The sequence below is a fragment of the Mercenaria mercenaria genome, chromosome 4 (genome assembly GCF_021730395.1).
Source record: "Mercenaria mercenaria strain notata chromosome 4, MADL_Memer_1, whole genome shotgun sequence".
In the NCBI taxonomy this organism is placed as follows: Eukaryota; Metazoa; Mollusca; class Bivalvia; order Venerida; family Veneridae; genus Mercenaria; species Mercenaria mercenaria.
The window spans coordinates 70816848-70830086 of record NC_069364.1 but is presented as its reverse complement, the minus strand read 5'-3'; the positions used below and the strand labels follow the sequence as shown (position 1 = coordinate 70830086).

The 13239-nt window shown below is 32.8% G+C and overlaps 1 protein-coding gene across 1 annotated transcript in view; it reads left to right on the top strand.

Moving 5' to 3' along the window:
- The window catches only part of LOC123552974 (X-linked retinitis pigmentosa GTPase regulator-like), a 33643-nt gene extending 22286 nt beyond the window's left edge, over positions 1-11357 (top strand). The window contains exons 16-21 of the mRNA XM_053541639.1: positions 403-606; positions 2176-2322; positions 2952-3103; positions 3903-3977; positions 5055-5174; positions 6188-11357. Of these exons, the coding sequence (XP_053397614.1) occupies positions 403-606; positions 2176-2322; positions 2952-3103; positions 3903-3977; positions 5055-5174; positions 6188-6211 (722 nt within the window). The 3' untranslated portion in view covers positions 6212-11357. The remainder of the gene's footprint in view (positions 1-402; positions 607-2175; positions 2323-2951; positions 3104-3902; positions 3978-5054; positions 5175-6187) is intronic.
- Positions 11358-13239: the final 1882 nt, after the last annotated feature.

Genomic DNA, 13239 nt, shown 5'->3' with positions numbered 1-13239 from the left:
GTCATTCAGATTGTTAATTACTTTTCTAGGCATTCAGTCTAGCAGTCATACAGTTTACAATCAGATAGTTATGTTTCATAATAGATATTTTGTTCACCATTGATTTTACTAGAAATTCACCTGTACGAGCAATTAATGTGAACCAGAAACATGTACATGTATTTTTACCTATTCATAGCTGTACCCATATTCATTGGAATTCACAACCTTCCTGTAATGGTTTATGATGTGCTTGTAAATGAATTATGACAACAGAAAAAATCTGCCTTATTAAAAATGTACATTCTTAAGGCTAAAGTTAAATTAAGATATATGTAAGGAATACATGTATATAAAAATACATAGAAAAAATGTCAAAGATTTATTAGTGCTACAGTGAGAACATGTAAATGATGTCTTCAGAGAAAAAAGACAAGAAGGGTGGAATGGGAATATTTGGTAGGAAAAAAACGGGTATATCAGATGATGAAGATGAAGAAGAAGGAGATGAGGAGGATGAGCAAGATGAGGAGGAAGAAGAAGATCAAGTAGAAAAGGCTGAGAAAAAAGAAAAAGAGGAAAAATCTGAAAAGGAAGAAGATGAGGATGAAGAAGAAGAAACTAAAGGTAAAGTTTATTATATTGCAAAGTTTGCTGCATATTAGGACTTTCATTGACTGAAAATGTTTGACATACAATTTGTCCTTGCATAATTTATATGGATAATACTTCGATATATATGGATTGACTCCTTATCTGCGATTAAACATTGAGCTGAAGAAGTAGAATAAAAATGGGATGGCATTTCTGAAGTGGTAAACATCTAAATATTGAGTTGGAAGATATTAATTTGAATCACTTTAGGGTAGAAAACTTGTGCAGTTTTTTTCTAAATTCCCATATAATTTTTATGTACTGGTCTGACAGAAGCCTAGGAAGCAGTCAGGGTGTTACGAATCATTGAAATTAATGTTTCAAGATGTATTGCTCCAGTGATGTGCATATGTTAAGCCTGTTTCACAATACTGAAATGATACGGTAAAAAGTAGAAAATTTGAATGTAAAGATCTATACAATCAGTTGTAAATAAAGTAACTCAACACAATATCATTAACTAACATTCATTTTCACATTAAAGCAAATTTTCTAATGCTATCCAACTGTAGGAACCTTGAATACTTTTTCATTTTGTTTCGTAAATGCTGACTTTTAGTACTGAATTTGTATCTAAGTATGTATTGCAATGTTGGTTCTGTATCAAGATACATACAGTACCGTAACACCCTGAGTTACAAGAAATTTTATACAAGGGGTGTAAACATTATCACAGTTTACTAGTTTCCATCCGAGTATAAAATACATGACCATGTTTTGCGTATCACAAATGGAATTTACTTGGCCACAATTTGAATCTTTTTCCGTTTGATATTATTGATCAAGTGTTGCATACTTTTTAAGTTAAATAGATTTTTTACAGGATGAAATCGTCAATCAGATGCAACTTTTTGTAATAGCTGAAGTTCTAGCATTGCAACACAATATATAAGCTTTTCCTAACATGTACATATCTCATATGATAGTGTGACATATTATATTATAAACTATTGAAACATATTGACCTCTGGAATATTTTGTCTTCATATTCAGTGGATTTCATGGGAATTTGAAAGTCAACCGGAAAGAATTGCAATTGGTATTCCCTCTTGAAACATGGTGAATGTAAAGAATATTTTGTCTAAAATCAAAATATTTTTTGCTCCCCCAAGGGCGTGTATATAGTTGCTGCTTTGTCCGTCCGTCAGTCCGTCAGTCTGTCCGTCACACTTTTGTCCGGAGTATAACTTGAAAAGTATTAATGACATTTGATTGAAACTTCACATCATAGAGGCCATTGGGACAAAGTGCAGTGTCAAAGAATCATAACTCTACCTTAAACTAGTTTTTGAATTATCTCCCTTAATTATACAAAATAAGGCTTGTCCGGAGCATTACTTGAAAAGTATTAATGGCATTTCATTGAAACTTAACAAAATGATAGAGGCCATTTTTTGTTTGTTTCTGATATGTTATTCCCCATATTGGGACTCACACATGTATCGGGGAGCATCATTCGGTTTTACCGATTCCTTACTTATACATTTGAGGAAAGTGCCACTCAATTTTATTTGAAACATAAATTGAATGAACTTATTTTAGGAAAGAAGAAGGATAAAAAAGATAAAAAGAAGGACAAAAAAGATAAAAAGGACAAGGAAGATAAAAAGAAAGATAAGAAAAAGGATAAAAAGAAAAAAGATGATGAGGAGGAAGAAGATGAAGAAGAGAAGGATGAAGAAGAAGATGGTAAGTTATTTTTCTTGAGAAAATCATTGACAGTTTCACATGGTTTCACACTTAATACACAGGATATAATAGATTCTAGACAACTTTTATGCTACCAGTATAACGGCTGAAAGACAATTTTCTAGGCTTTTCAGTGTTATGCTGTTTATTTTGGTGAATCAAACATGCTTAATTTCCGTAAGCTGTACTTGGTACTATAGCATTACAGTATCAGACGTGTTGCTTTGAAATTGCTGATATAGCTTTAAATATGCAAGTATTTTACAAGTCTGTTGGTGTTTTTTCCAGTAAAACTGGTGTATTTCACCTGGTTTCTATGGAAATCATTCAAAACAGAGAGACAATACTGTAAAAGAACATATTTTCGCTGGGTTAAAATTTTGGATTTTGAAATCTTGAGCATGTTCAGGAGGTTTACTATTGCGATATTGTTAAAATGGTATCCTACTTTACTTTGAATTATATACATTGTAAACATTTACACGAGGATTACTTTTCGCGAGATGTAGTACCTCGCGAATATAGCGAAAAATTAAACCCTCGCGAAAATTTCTGCTTTTACAGTACATGCTTGATTATAAATACGACAAAATAATTTTTAATGGACTAAAAGATTTTTTCTATTCTAGATGATGAAGAAACAGACAAGAAAAAGAAAGGAAAGAAAGACAAGAAGGAGAAAGACAAAAAGAAAGACAAGAAGGATAAAAAGAAAGATAAAAAGAAAGACAAGAAGGATGAAGAGGAGGAGGAAGATGAAGAGAAAGGTTCAGAAGAAGAGGTAAATCTAAATGACGCGTCCTATTTAAAGGGTATACAGAGTTATCTTTAAATAGATCCATTTTACATTTATACCATTTTATTGGAAATGGAAAGTCCACAAATAATTTTCATTAGAGAAATGAAATTTTTTGTAGCAGATCATATGATAAAAGATATGAGCTGCTAAAAACCGTTTATCTTTGATATTAATGAAGTGGATGGTATATTTTATTGATAGCAATTTATAGGTAACATTTTAATCTGGCATATGTAGGCCTACCTGGTCTTGGAAATATGCACTTTCTTTATCTTTGTTAGAAATTATGTTAGCCATCTTTGTAAGAACTAATATTAGGAGAAGGCTCATAATGAGCTTCTGTGTGTTTATTAGTGTAACACTGTTATTTTAGCAGTCTTTCTGTTAACAACAAATTTCAGTTAAAAGTATATGTGGGAAGTCTAGTGTGCATCACCCATCATGAGCATTTTACTTAAATTAATCTTATAAATAGCTGGGTTAATCTTCACGCAACTTAGTATGTGGCATCTTTGCATGATCCTTTCAGAAGTAAAATTGCAAGGGCCATATTGGGGCTGCTGTGGGTTGGTGTCCTTTTGAATCATGTAGTCCATGCATTTTGTTTGTGGTAGGTAGAGGTGTTGCACATAATATTGCTGCTCATGAATAGACTCAGTGAAGCCAAGTCTGCTATTACTTTTCTTGATTGCGTTTTATACTTTTAAGAGATCATCTTCTAGATTGTACCTGCAGAAAGAAATGACATGGGATTAATGGTTATTTTCATTTTGAAATTCAGGATGAGGACGGAAAGAAAGGTGACAAGAAATCCAAAAAAAAAGACAAGAAAAAAGACAAAGATAAAAAGAAAAAGGTACTTTTTTAGACAAGAGCATGTGATACTCAAATAGAAAATGAATGAAATTTTGTCTGTCCATAATTATATAGTTTAACCCAAACACGTCATAGTATCTTTAATTAAAAGCAGGTCTTCTTACAGAGCGTAATAGTAGGTCAAAGCTTGTCAAAATGTTTATATTACCTAGCACATGAAATTTGAAGTGGGGGGATTGGTATACAGCCAGTCTGTCATAGTTTTTCAAGGTCATACCAACATTACAGAGAAATAAATCTTCAGCTTTGAAATGTGTATACTTCATTATTGTGAATAGAAGTTTGTTGCTCGAACTACTTCAAGTGTTAACTGTATTTCCATGAAATTTCATATGCCTGATGATCCTAAAGTGTAGATGTGGTTGATATATTTTCTTAGGGTCAGTGGAGGGTTTGCAGGGGTGTGCACCCTTCGGATTTAGACAGATCTTAATACTGCATTATTGGTACATTCAGTTTGTTTGTTACATGTTCTATTTATTAATAGTATCGCTGTTCTTATTACCTGTGGCAAAGAGGTATTGTGGGAGTATTAGTCACTTTACAAGTTCGCTCTACTTTACCGTATACAGGTAGAAAGTCAATTTTAGTAATAACTGTCTCAGTCTTTGCTAAGGGATATTTAGGAGTGCAGAATTCATGGCAGCTGGGTTAAAATTGTGCAACATACTTTCCTAAGACAGTATTTTATAGTTAGAATTTCATTTTAACAAAACTGTAGTCTCCCATTTTTGCTTTAAAAGCGTGTAAATGATGACTATATTAAGAGACATATGGTTTGAACACTTTCTGTATTATCAAACAAAACTCATTGGGGGATACAGTGATCCAGTGATTAAGGTGTCAGCTGCTTAGCCTGGTGCTCATGGGTTCAAGCCCCACTGGGGTCATGTGACCTCGTGTGACACTTATACTGGTTTTTCCAGAAAGCGGACTTGAGAGTGGTTCAAATAAGCTTGAAGCTTTCATTATAATTGAGCTGAAATAAATTAGTGTACCGGTAAACTACCAATACTGGTAAACCCATTGGTTTATGATAAACTATTATATGTATCAGGATAAGGACAAAGATAAGGATAAAGAAGATGAGAAATCGGAAGATGAAAAGGAAGAAGAGAAAGATAAAACAGAGGAGAATAAAGAGCCAGAAAAACCTGCTGAACCTCCTAAGAAAAAAGTGAGTACATTTTCCTTTATTTCTATATTCATTCCTGTATCGTTTTCAATAGGTCAAAAACATTCTATAAAGTATAAAGAGGGCTCATGAATTGCAAAATTTTACTCTGATTGGTATTGTTGTTCAAAAACATTTTTAGTATAAAGAGGCCCATAATTCTTAAGGATTGCAAGATTATAGTCTGATTTTTAAAAGATGATTAACAAGGTATTGTGAATGAGAAACATTCTAAGTATAAAGAACACCATAATTCTTATGGATTGCAAAATTTTTGTCAGATTTGATAAAATGATTATTGTTGTTGAAAAAAACATTCTTAGTAAAAAGAGGGCCATAATTCTACTACATAGATATATCATTATTGCGGGTGCCAGTGTGATCAAGTGGTTAAGACTGCTGAACTTGAATTGCTTGGCCCTCACTGCTTAATTCAAAGAAGGATTTTTCCATATTAGGAAACTATCAAGGTGGCATGCAGAAATTAATTGCTTTTACCTGCATGTCCACCTGTGACTGGAATGATTAATATTGTCCAAATGGCACTTGAGCCATCTAAACTAGATAGTTGCCATATGACTCAATACACAACAAAAAAGCATTATTGTGACTTATATACATTACTGATAATGAACACACAATAACTGTTTATACATTGAAAAGTTTTAAAATTATCGCCTTAAGTTAATTTTTCACAGAACCTCATTAGTAGAGTTTGTATTTGTGCACCCACTTGCTTAAAAAATTAAATAAATCAGTTTGTTATTAAATTTGTATTTGTAGTCATATCCATTGGTCTGACAAAGTGAGTTGTTGCCTTTAATCAGCTTCACTAAAAGGCAGTAGGCATGGGCATGCAATTTCATTGTTTTTGTCCAAAGAAATGAATTCACAGATTTCTCAGGATAAAATGGATGGATTTGACTTGTTTGTTGGGATTTAATTTCACGTCAGTTAGTCCTCCATGATGAGTAATAATTTCACAGATTGCAAAATTGTTTTCCTTCTGTTTTCAGTCACGGACATGTACAATATTGTGATATTCCAAATACGTTCCAAGCTTAGAGATGTACTGGATTCATTACACATGCAGGAGTTTTTGGTACAGACAGAGAATATAGACAGACAGATGTTGAAGAGCTTCTGTGAAAGTCACATCCAAATGTTAAGAAAGTGTAGTGTTGATAAACATTATATCAAGTGATAGGCTGTGTCAAAGATGATACAAGTAGTAGTGTGAGATAGCTTTGGTGCTACAATCTTGGTGATATATGTACGTTTGTCCATCTGTATTTAAGCTCAGCTGATATTAGCCATTTTAGTTCTGTGTGTCTAGACTGGTTGTAGTTTTCACTTCTAGAAGTAGACTGGTTGTAGTTTTCACTTCAAGAAGTAGACTGGTTACAGTTTACACTTCTAGAAGTAGACTGGTTACAGTTTACACTTCTAAAAGTAGACTGATTATAGTTTCACTTTTAGATGTAGACTGGTTATAGTTTACATTTCTAGAAGTAGAGGGTAGAATCACACATGCATTTGCTGTGAGTTACCTATTTCACATTGATATTATAGGTTAGCATCTTGCTGCATATGGGCTTTAAATGTAAATCCTTGTTATCTTTGATTTATCATTTATTTTTAACTAACTTGACATATATTGCTGTGTAAGTTTCATGTTCAGAGCAAATGGCCTATCAAAATACCAGAGATATAGATTGTTTCTTGCCAGTCCTAAATCATCTATTATAGCACAATCTGTGATTTGTTATTTTATGACACCATAGTTACTTTAAAATTGTAAAAGGTTGTGAAATATTATTTTGATGTATCAAAGGTAGTATCCTTTGGTTGTTTATACAATAAGTTGTTGCATCAAAGTTGATAAATAACATATCCTCATTCTGCAGAAGTTCATATATCAGGGATACATTAATTCCAGCAATCTTTTTAAATGAGTTGAGCTTTGGACAGTTTAGTATGTAGAAGTTGCTTTTATATAAATGTGTATATGTTTTACAACAAATATAGATATATAGTACCAAAGAATAAGATATGAGAATTGTATTTTGTTATACAATTAAGTGCCTAATTAAAGTTCACAAAATATTTTTCCTATAGACTTGCATGTATTTCTCACAGTTTTGTAAAAACAGCTGCATTTTTTTATATTCACCAGCATTTAATGATTTATAAATATCACATATTAAGAAAGATAATACATTTTTCAGCATTGTACTTTGATTTTTAGCTTACCTGAGCCAAAGGCTCATGGTGAGCTTTTGTGACCGCTGAATGTCCGTCATGCATCAGTCAACATTTTCTAAAAAAATCTTCTTGAAAACCAATAGACAGAATTACATCAAACTTCACAGGAATGATCCTTGGGTGGTCCCCTTTCAAAATTTTTCAAAGAATTGAATTCCATGCAGAACTCTGGTTGCCATGGCAACCGAAAGGAAAAACTTTAAAAACCTTCTTGTCCAAAACCACAAGGTGTAGAGCCTTGATATTTGGCATGTGACATCATCTAATGGTCCTCTATGAAGATTGTTCAAATTATGCCCCTGGGGTGAAAAGAGGCCCCGGCCCGATGGTCCCAAGTTTTACATAGACTTATAAAGGAAAAAACTTTAAAAATCTTCTTGCCTGAAACTGCAAGGTCTATGCTTTTGATATTTGTTATGTTGTCCTCTACCAAAATTGTTCAGATTATGCCCCTGTGGTGAAAAGAGGCCCTGCCCTGGGGGTACCAAATTTAACATAGACTTATATAGGGAAAAAAACCTTGTCTGAAAGTTCAAAGCCTAGGCCTTTGATATTTGGTATGTAGCATTGCCTAGTGGATGTCTAACAAGATTGTTCACTATTTTCTTGTTTTTTTAAGATACAACCTTGAAATTTGGATAACATGTACAGTTCTGCACACTAATCATAAAACTGACTTTCATTGACCATGAATATGACCTTCTGACCTACTTTCTAATATTTTAGCATCAGTTTACCATTTTAAACATGTGGCTTATATTACTCAGGTGAGCGATTCAGGGTCATCATGACCCTCTTGCAATATTTTTTTGCCATAAAGCATATAGAGAAAACAGATTTTAAAATTTTTGAGGTCTGATTGATGTCACTGGTAAACCCAGGGAATATTGACAGTAATTTCTCAACTTTACAACACTTCATCAAAAAGACTTGTAAATCTTATGTTTATTTTTGTTTTGCAGTGCTGTGTATAGGTATCATTGTATAATTTGAAGAAAAATACAATTCAAGAACTTGTTGAAAAAGTCTAAAATGCATGCACGTTTATTGGAAATTCTATGTTATGAATTTTTATTTGACACATAACTGTAGTAGAATTGAATATGTCAATGTTAAATTTCTACTGAGGTGTTTTAACAGGGGAATGTAAATGTTGGTTATTACCTTTATTATTGAGGTATTTGTATAGGGGAATGTAAGACCGGTTGTTGCCAAGCCATATGCTGTGATACAAAGGCCAAACTAAAATAATGTGGTGGTTCTGTTGTTGTTGCTTATATAACACAGTTTAAATATCTGTTTCATACATTTATGCAAAAAATACCTCTTATTTGTCTTGGAATTATGCAAAAAACACTTGTCTGGCATTTATCCAAACATTTTTCTTACATTTATGCAAATACATTTATTTCATGAAAAGTACTTTTTTTTCTCTAAGACTATATTGAGGTACATTTATGCAAAAATTACGTCATTTCTACATGTACTTATAACACTTCTGATAATTAATGAACAGTAAGGTTTAGAGATTATAAAAAAAATCCTCATGCTTCAAAGTCGAGAAGTTAAAGGATAAAATTGTTATCTGTTGTTTGACAAGCTGATCCTGCATTTATCGTTGATCAGTTTTGTGTTAGAAAAGAAGTAATACTGATTGTTTACCTGTTTAACCCTTACCCTGCTAAATTTCAATAATGAACTTGTCCATGTTTCAGTTTAGACAGTACCATTAACTGTTAATTGGGGTGCTTACCAAAAAGATACTGACTGAATGGTGAACAGTGCAGATCATGATCAGACTGTATGGATGTGACATTGTAGAAAAGAAGACAGTAACCACAACAATATTTTGTTTTGGTCATTATAAATTACTTTTTCAGATGTAGTTAATAAATGAAAAAACTCATTGGAATTGTAATTCTTGCTTATTGAATGTTAATTAATAAATTATATGGTATATGTTAATGCATTTTACCAGTGTTACATGTTACTGTTTATGTCAAGCTTATATTTAGTTAGTTATTGTCTGTAATTGTTGTATAGCAATGTTTTAAATATTTATGTCTGTAATTGTTGTATAGCAATGTTTTAAATAGTTCATGTCTGTTGTATTTTTGTATAGTTTATATCTGTTTTGTCAAAAACATAAAGTGCTATATGTCTTTTGTAATTGATAGAGAGAACTTGTATAGGTTGCCATTTCAGGTTGGCATTTCATACTTGTTAGGTTGCCATTTCAGGTTGGCATTTCATATCTGTATGGGTTGGCATTTCATACTTGTTTGAGTTGGCATTTCATACTTGTATGGGTTGCCATTTCATACTTGTATGGTTTACCATTTCATACTTGTTTGAGTTGGCATTTCATACTTGTGTAGGTTGCCATTTCAGGTTGGCATTTTATACCAGTATGGGTTGGCATTTCATACCTGTATAAGTTGCCATTTCATACTTGTATGGGTTCGCATATGTGTACAATTTCATTCTTTACTTTAAAAAGCATCCAGTGTGTCAAAATTCAGAACAAAATTCAGTTATATGCACAGTTCCACTTTTTGCATTCAAAATATACTTGTATTACCAAACTCTGAAGTTTTAAATTGATCAGATACTTATTTACTCACTGACAGATGCTTCTTGTTTATAAAGAGGGATTTATTACACGTATTGTCTACACACATAGATACTGAATAACAATTTCTCTTGTTTCTAAGTGTACACTTCTACTAATGATCCCACATAACATGCACGTTTCCATATAAAGTTTAAAAGATTTTGATAACCTTTTTCAGAAACCACATTTTCTGCATTTTTCATTTTTGTAGCAATGAAACAAACATTAATTATTTTAGTGGCATAGTTTTAAAATATCTCGTATATATTGAAGCTAAGGGGTTGAGTTTTTTTTTTTATTTACTAGATATTCACAAACATAATTTGCCAAAGTCTTACTTCTTACATAATTTCATATATGAGATATTAAATTGGGTTTGTGTACTGATAAAAGAGAGATCTCTTTCTGTTTCTATTTTTATCAGGTTTTTCTAAAATCTAGGACAATGTTATATTCTACATACATTTTCAATACAATTTAGCACCTAAAGGGCAAAACTTTTATAATTTCATGTGAATAAAATGTGAGAAACAAAAGTTTTATGTCGAGAAGTTTATTTGTTTTGTGAAAAAAAATGTTAATATATATATATTCCGTCCACTTATTTGTATATTTTTAGCTTAGGTCGTAAGTGCCAACAAGTTATAGGTTGAATCTTAAAATTATATATATAAACAGACCGAGTTTATTTTACCTACCTAGATTCTCAATATAGTCAGTATTGCCTAGGTTTACTGTATAAATGTAATTATTTGGTGCATATACTGCTATACACTTATTTAATGGCTTGCTGGTCATTAGTCAAAACTATTGCCGGGGTCAGAATCCTTAACTGTTTTATCACACAACATCAGAAATTAATTTTAACAAATTTATACTTACTAAACCAGCAAAATTGTGTTGAATACAGACTGGTCATGTTATATTGGGAACTCTTTGATTCACCAGCTCTGTTTACAGGCAAGCCTGCCCGCTTAGCTCAATATAGAGAGTGCAGATCTACGGATCACGGGGGTGTGAGTTCAATTTCCAGGTGAGACATGTTCTCCATGACAATTTGATAAAAGACATTGTGTCTGAAATCATTCGTCCTCCACCTCAGTTTATTGTAGGGAAGTTGGCAGTTACTTACGGAGAACAGGTTTGTGCTGGTACAGAATCCATGAACACTGGTTAGGTTAACTGCCCGCCGTTACATGACTGAAATACTGTTGAAAAACGGCGTTAAACCCAAAACAGACAAACAAATCTGTTTACAGGCATTTTTTAAAACTACTTTTAAAGATATATAAATTGTACATTATTCTAAAGGGTTTCATATTAAGGCATTTGGGTTGTTTAGAATGATATATAATACCTTTCTTCTGTTTAATATTAAAAGTTAAAAACAATAACTTTGTTATGGAATAGCTGAATCAGGTATTACTGTATTAGAATACAGTGATTTTCTTTTTGGGAAAGGAAAGAGAAACAGCTAGCTCCTTATATCCTCTTAGTGACGAAATAATTTTGAGCAAAAATCTTAGTTTTATTTTTCTCTTTTCTAAAAAACATCTGAAAGCCACATCTGAGGGTGCAAGGAGCTTGGAGAAGAACTTGAGACATTCATGCATTGTGTTTTTTAGTTTAATATACAACATAAAGTTAGTAACAGAGTAGAACAAAACAGAGATGATCTGTTTTGAAGGTGTGAAATCCGATAATATAATCATATAATATTTTAGGAATATGTAGAATACATAACATATGTTCTGTAGAACTAGCAATTGGTATACGATATATAAAATGCTCATGTATATATTAATGCCACTGTCAATATTTATTTGCTCATTTTTTCAGTCATTAACTGAATCATGAATAAATTATATACACCATGAGCAGTTTTACTTATTTATTCTTATTGTTCTGCATGGCATGTTTCTTTGTCAGTTTGCCTTGTGGCTCCAGGACTAGCTTTTGTTTTATAACAACCAACTTACTTATGAGGTTGAATCATTGTTTTGTTGCGTTTAACGTCGCGCCGACACATTTATAGATCATATGGCGACTTTCCAGCTTTTATGGTGGAGGAAGGGCCCAAGGTGCACCAAGTGCATTAGTTCATCACAAGCGGGCACCTGGGTAGAACCACCGACCTTCCGTAAGCCAGCATGGTTGCTTCCTCACATGAAGAATTCATCGCCCCGAGTGAGGCTGTAACACACATTGGTTGACTCATCGGGGCAGAAACTATCCCATTAACAATTTGACCAGAATGGCTATTTATCGACAATGCCATAGTGCTAGAAATCATTCTAATCTTGTTTTGGTTGCTGTATTTGATACGTACTTGCAAGAACGTAGCACTTTTATACCTAAGATTTAAAATTACTATCTTAAGATTGTTTTGAGGTTTGAACGCAATACTGTCGTAAGTCCTTTATCTAATAGAAGTTACTACAGTATTGCGTTCAACCGTCGGTTTGGTTGATCAAGATATTGCTATTATCTAGTGTTTGCAAAGAAACCCTAGTAATAAAGATTAAGGCATCAACTACTCCATTTTTTGTGCCTGTTTGGTAGAAACGGACATATGTAATGGTGTGTGCATCTGTCCGTCCATTTGTCTGTTTGTCCCTCGTCGTTAGTGCCCGAAGAATAACTAAATAACTATTTAAGGTATTGACTTTAAACTTGACTTACGGGTAGGTAGTAATAAAATAATGTGCAGAGCGCTAGTGCCCAGGTCAAGGTCACAAATGGAGCTCAAAGGTCAAATTTGTCCCTCATATTTTGTTTCCAGAGCATAACTTAATAACCATACAAGGTATTGACTTAAATCTTGTAATTAGAGTGGCGATGAGATCATGTGCAGAGGACATGAACCAGGTCTGCATCTCCTCTTTGACTGTCATCTGATGGGTCATCATTATCTAATAAACTTGCATATCTCTTTATCAAATTTCTTGTTATTTCTCTTTATCAAATTTCTTCTAACTCTAGGATATTCATGCTTGAACTCATTTTATTTGCTCTATTTTTAGCTCACCTGAGCAATGCTCAGATGAGTTATTGTGATCGCTCGATGTCCGGCGTCTGTCTGTCTGTCTGTCTTTCGTCTGTCAACATTTAGCTTGTGTATGCGATAGAGGCTGTATTTTTCAACTGATCTTCATGAAATTTTGTCAGAATGATAACCTAAAATAAAAT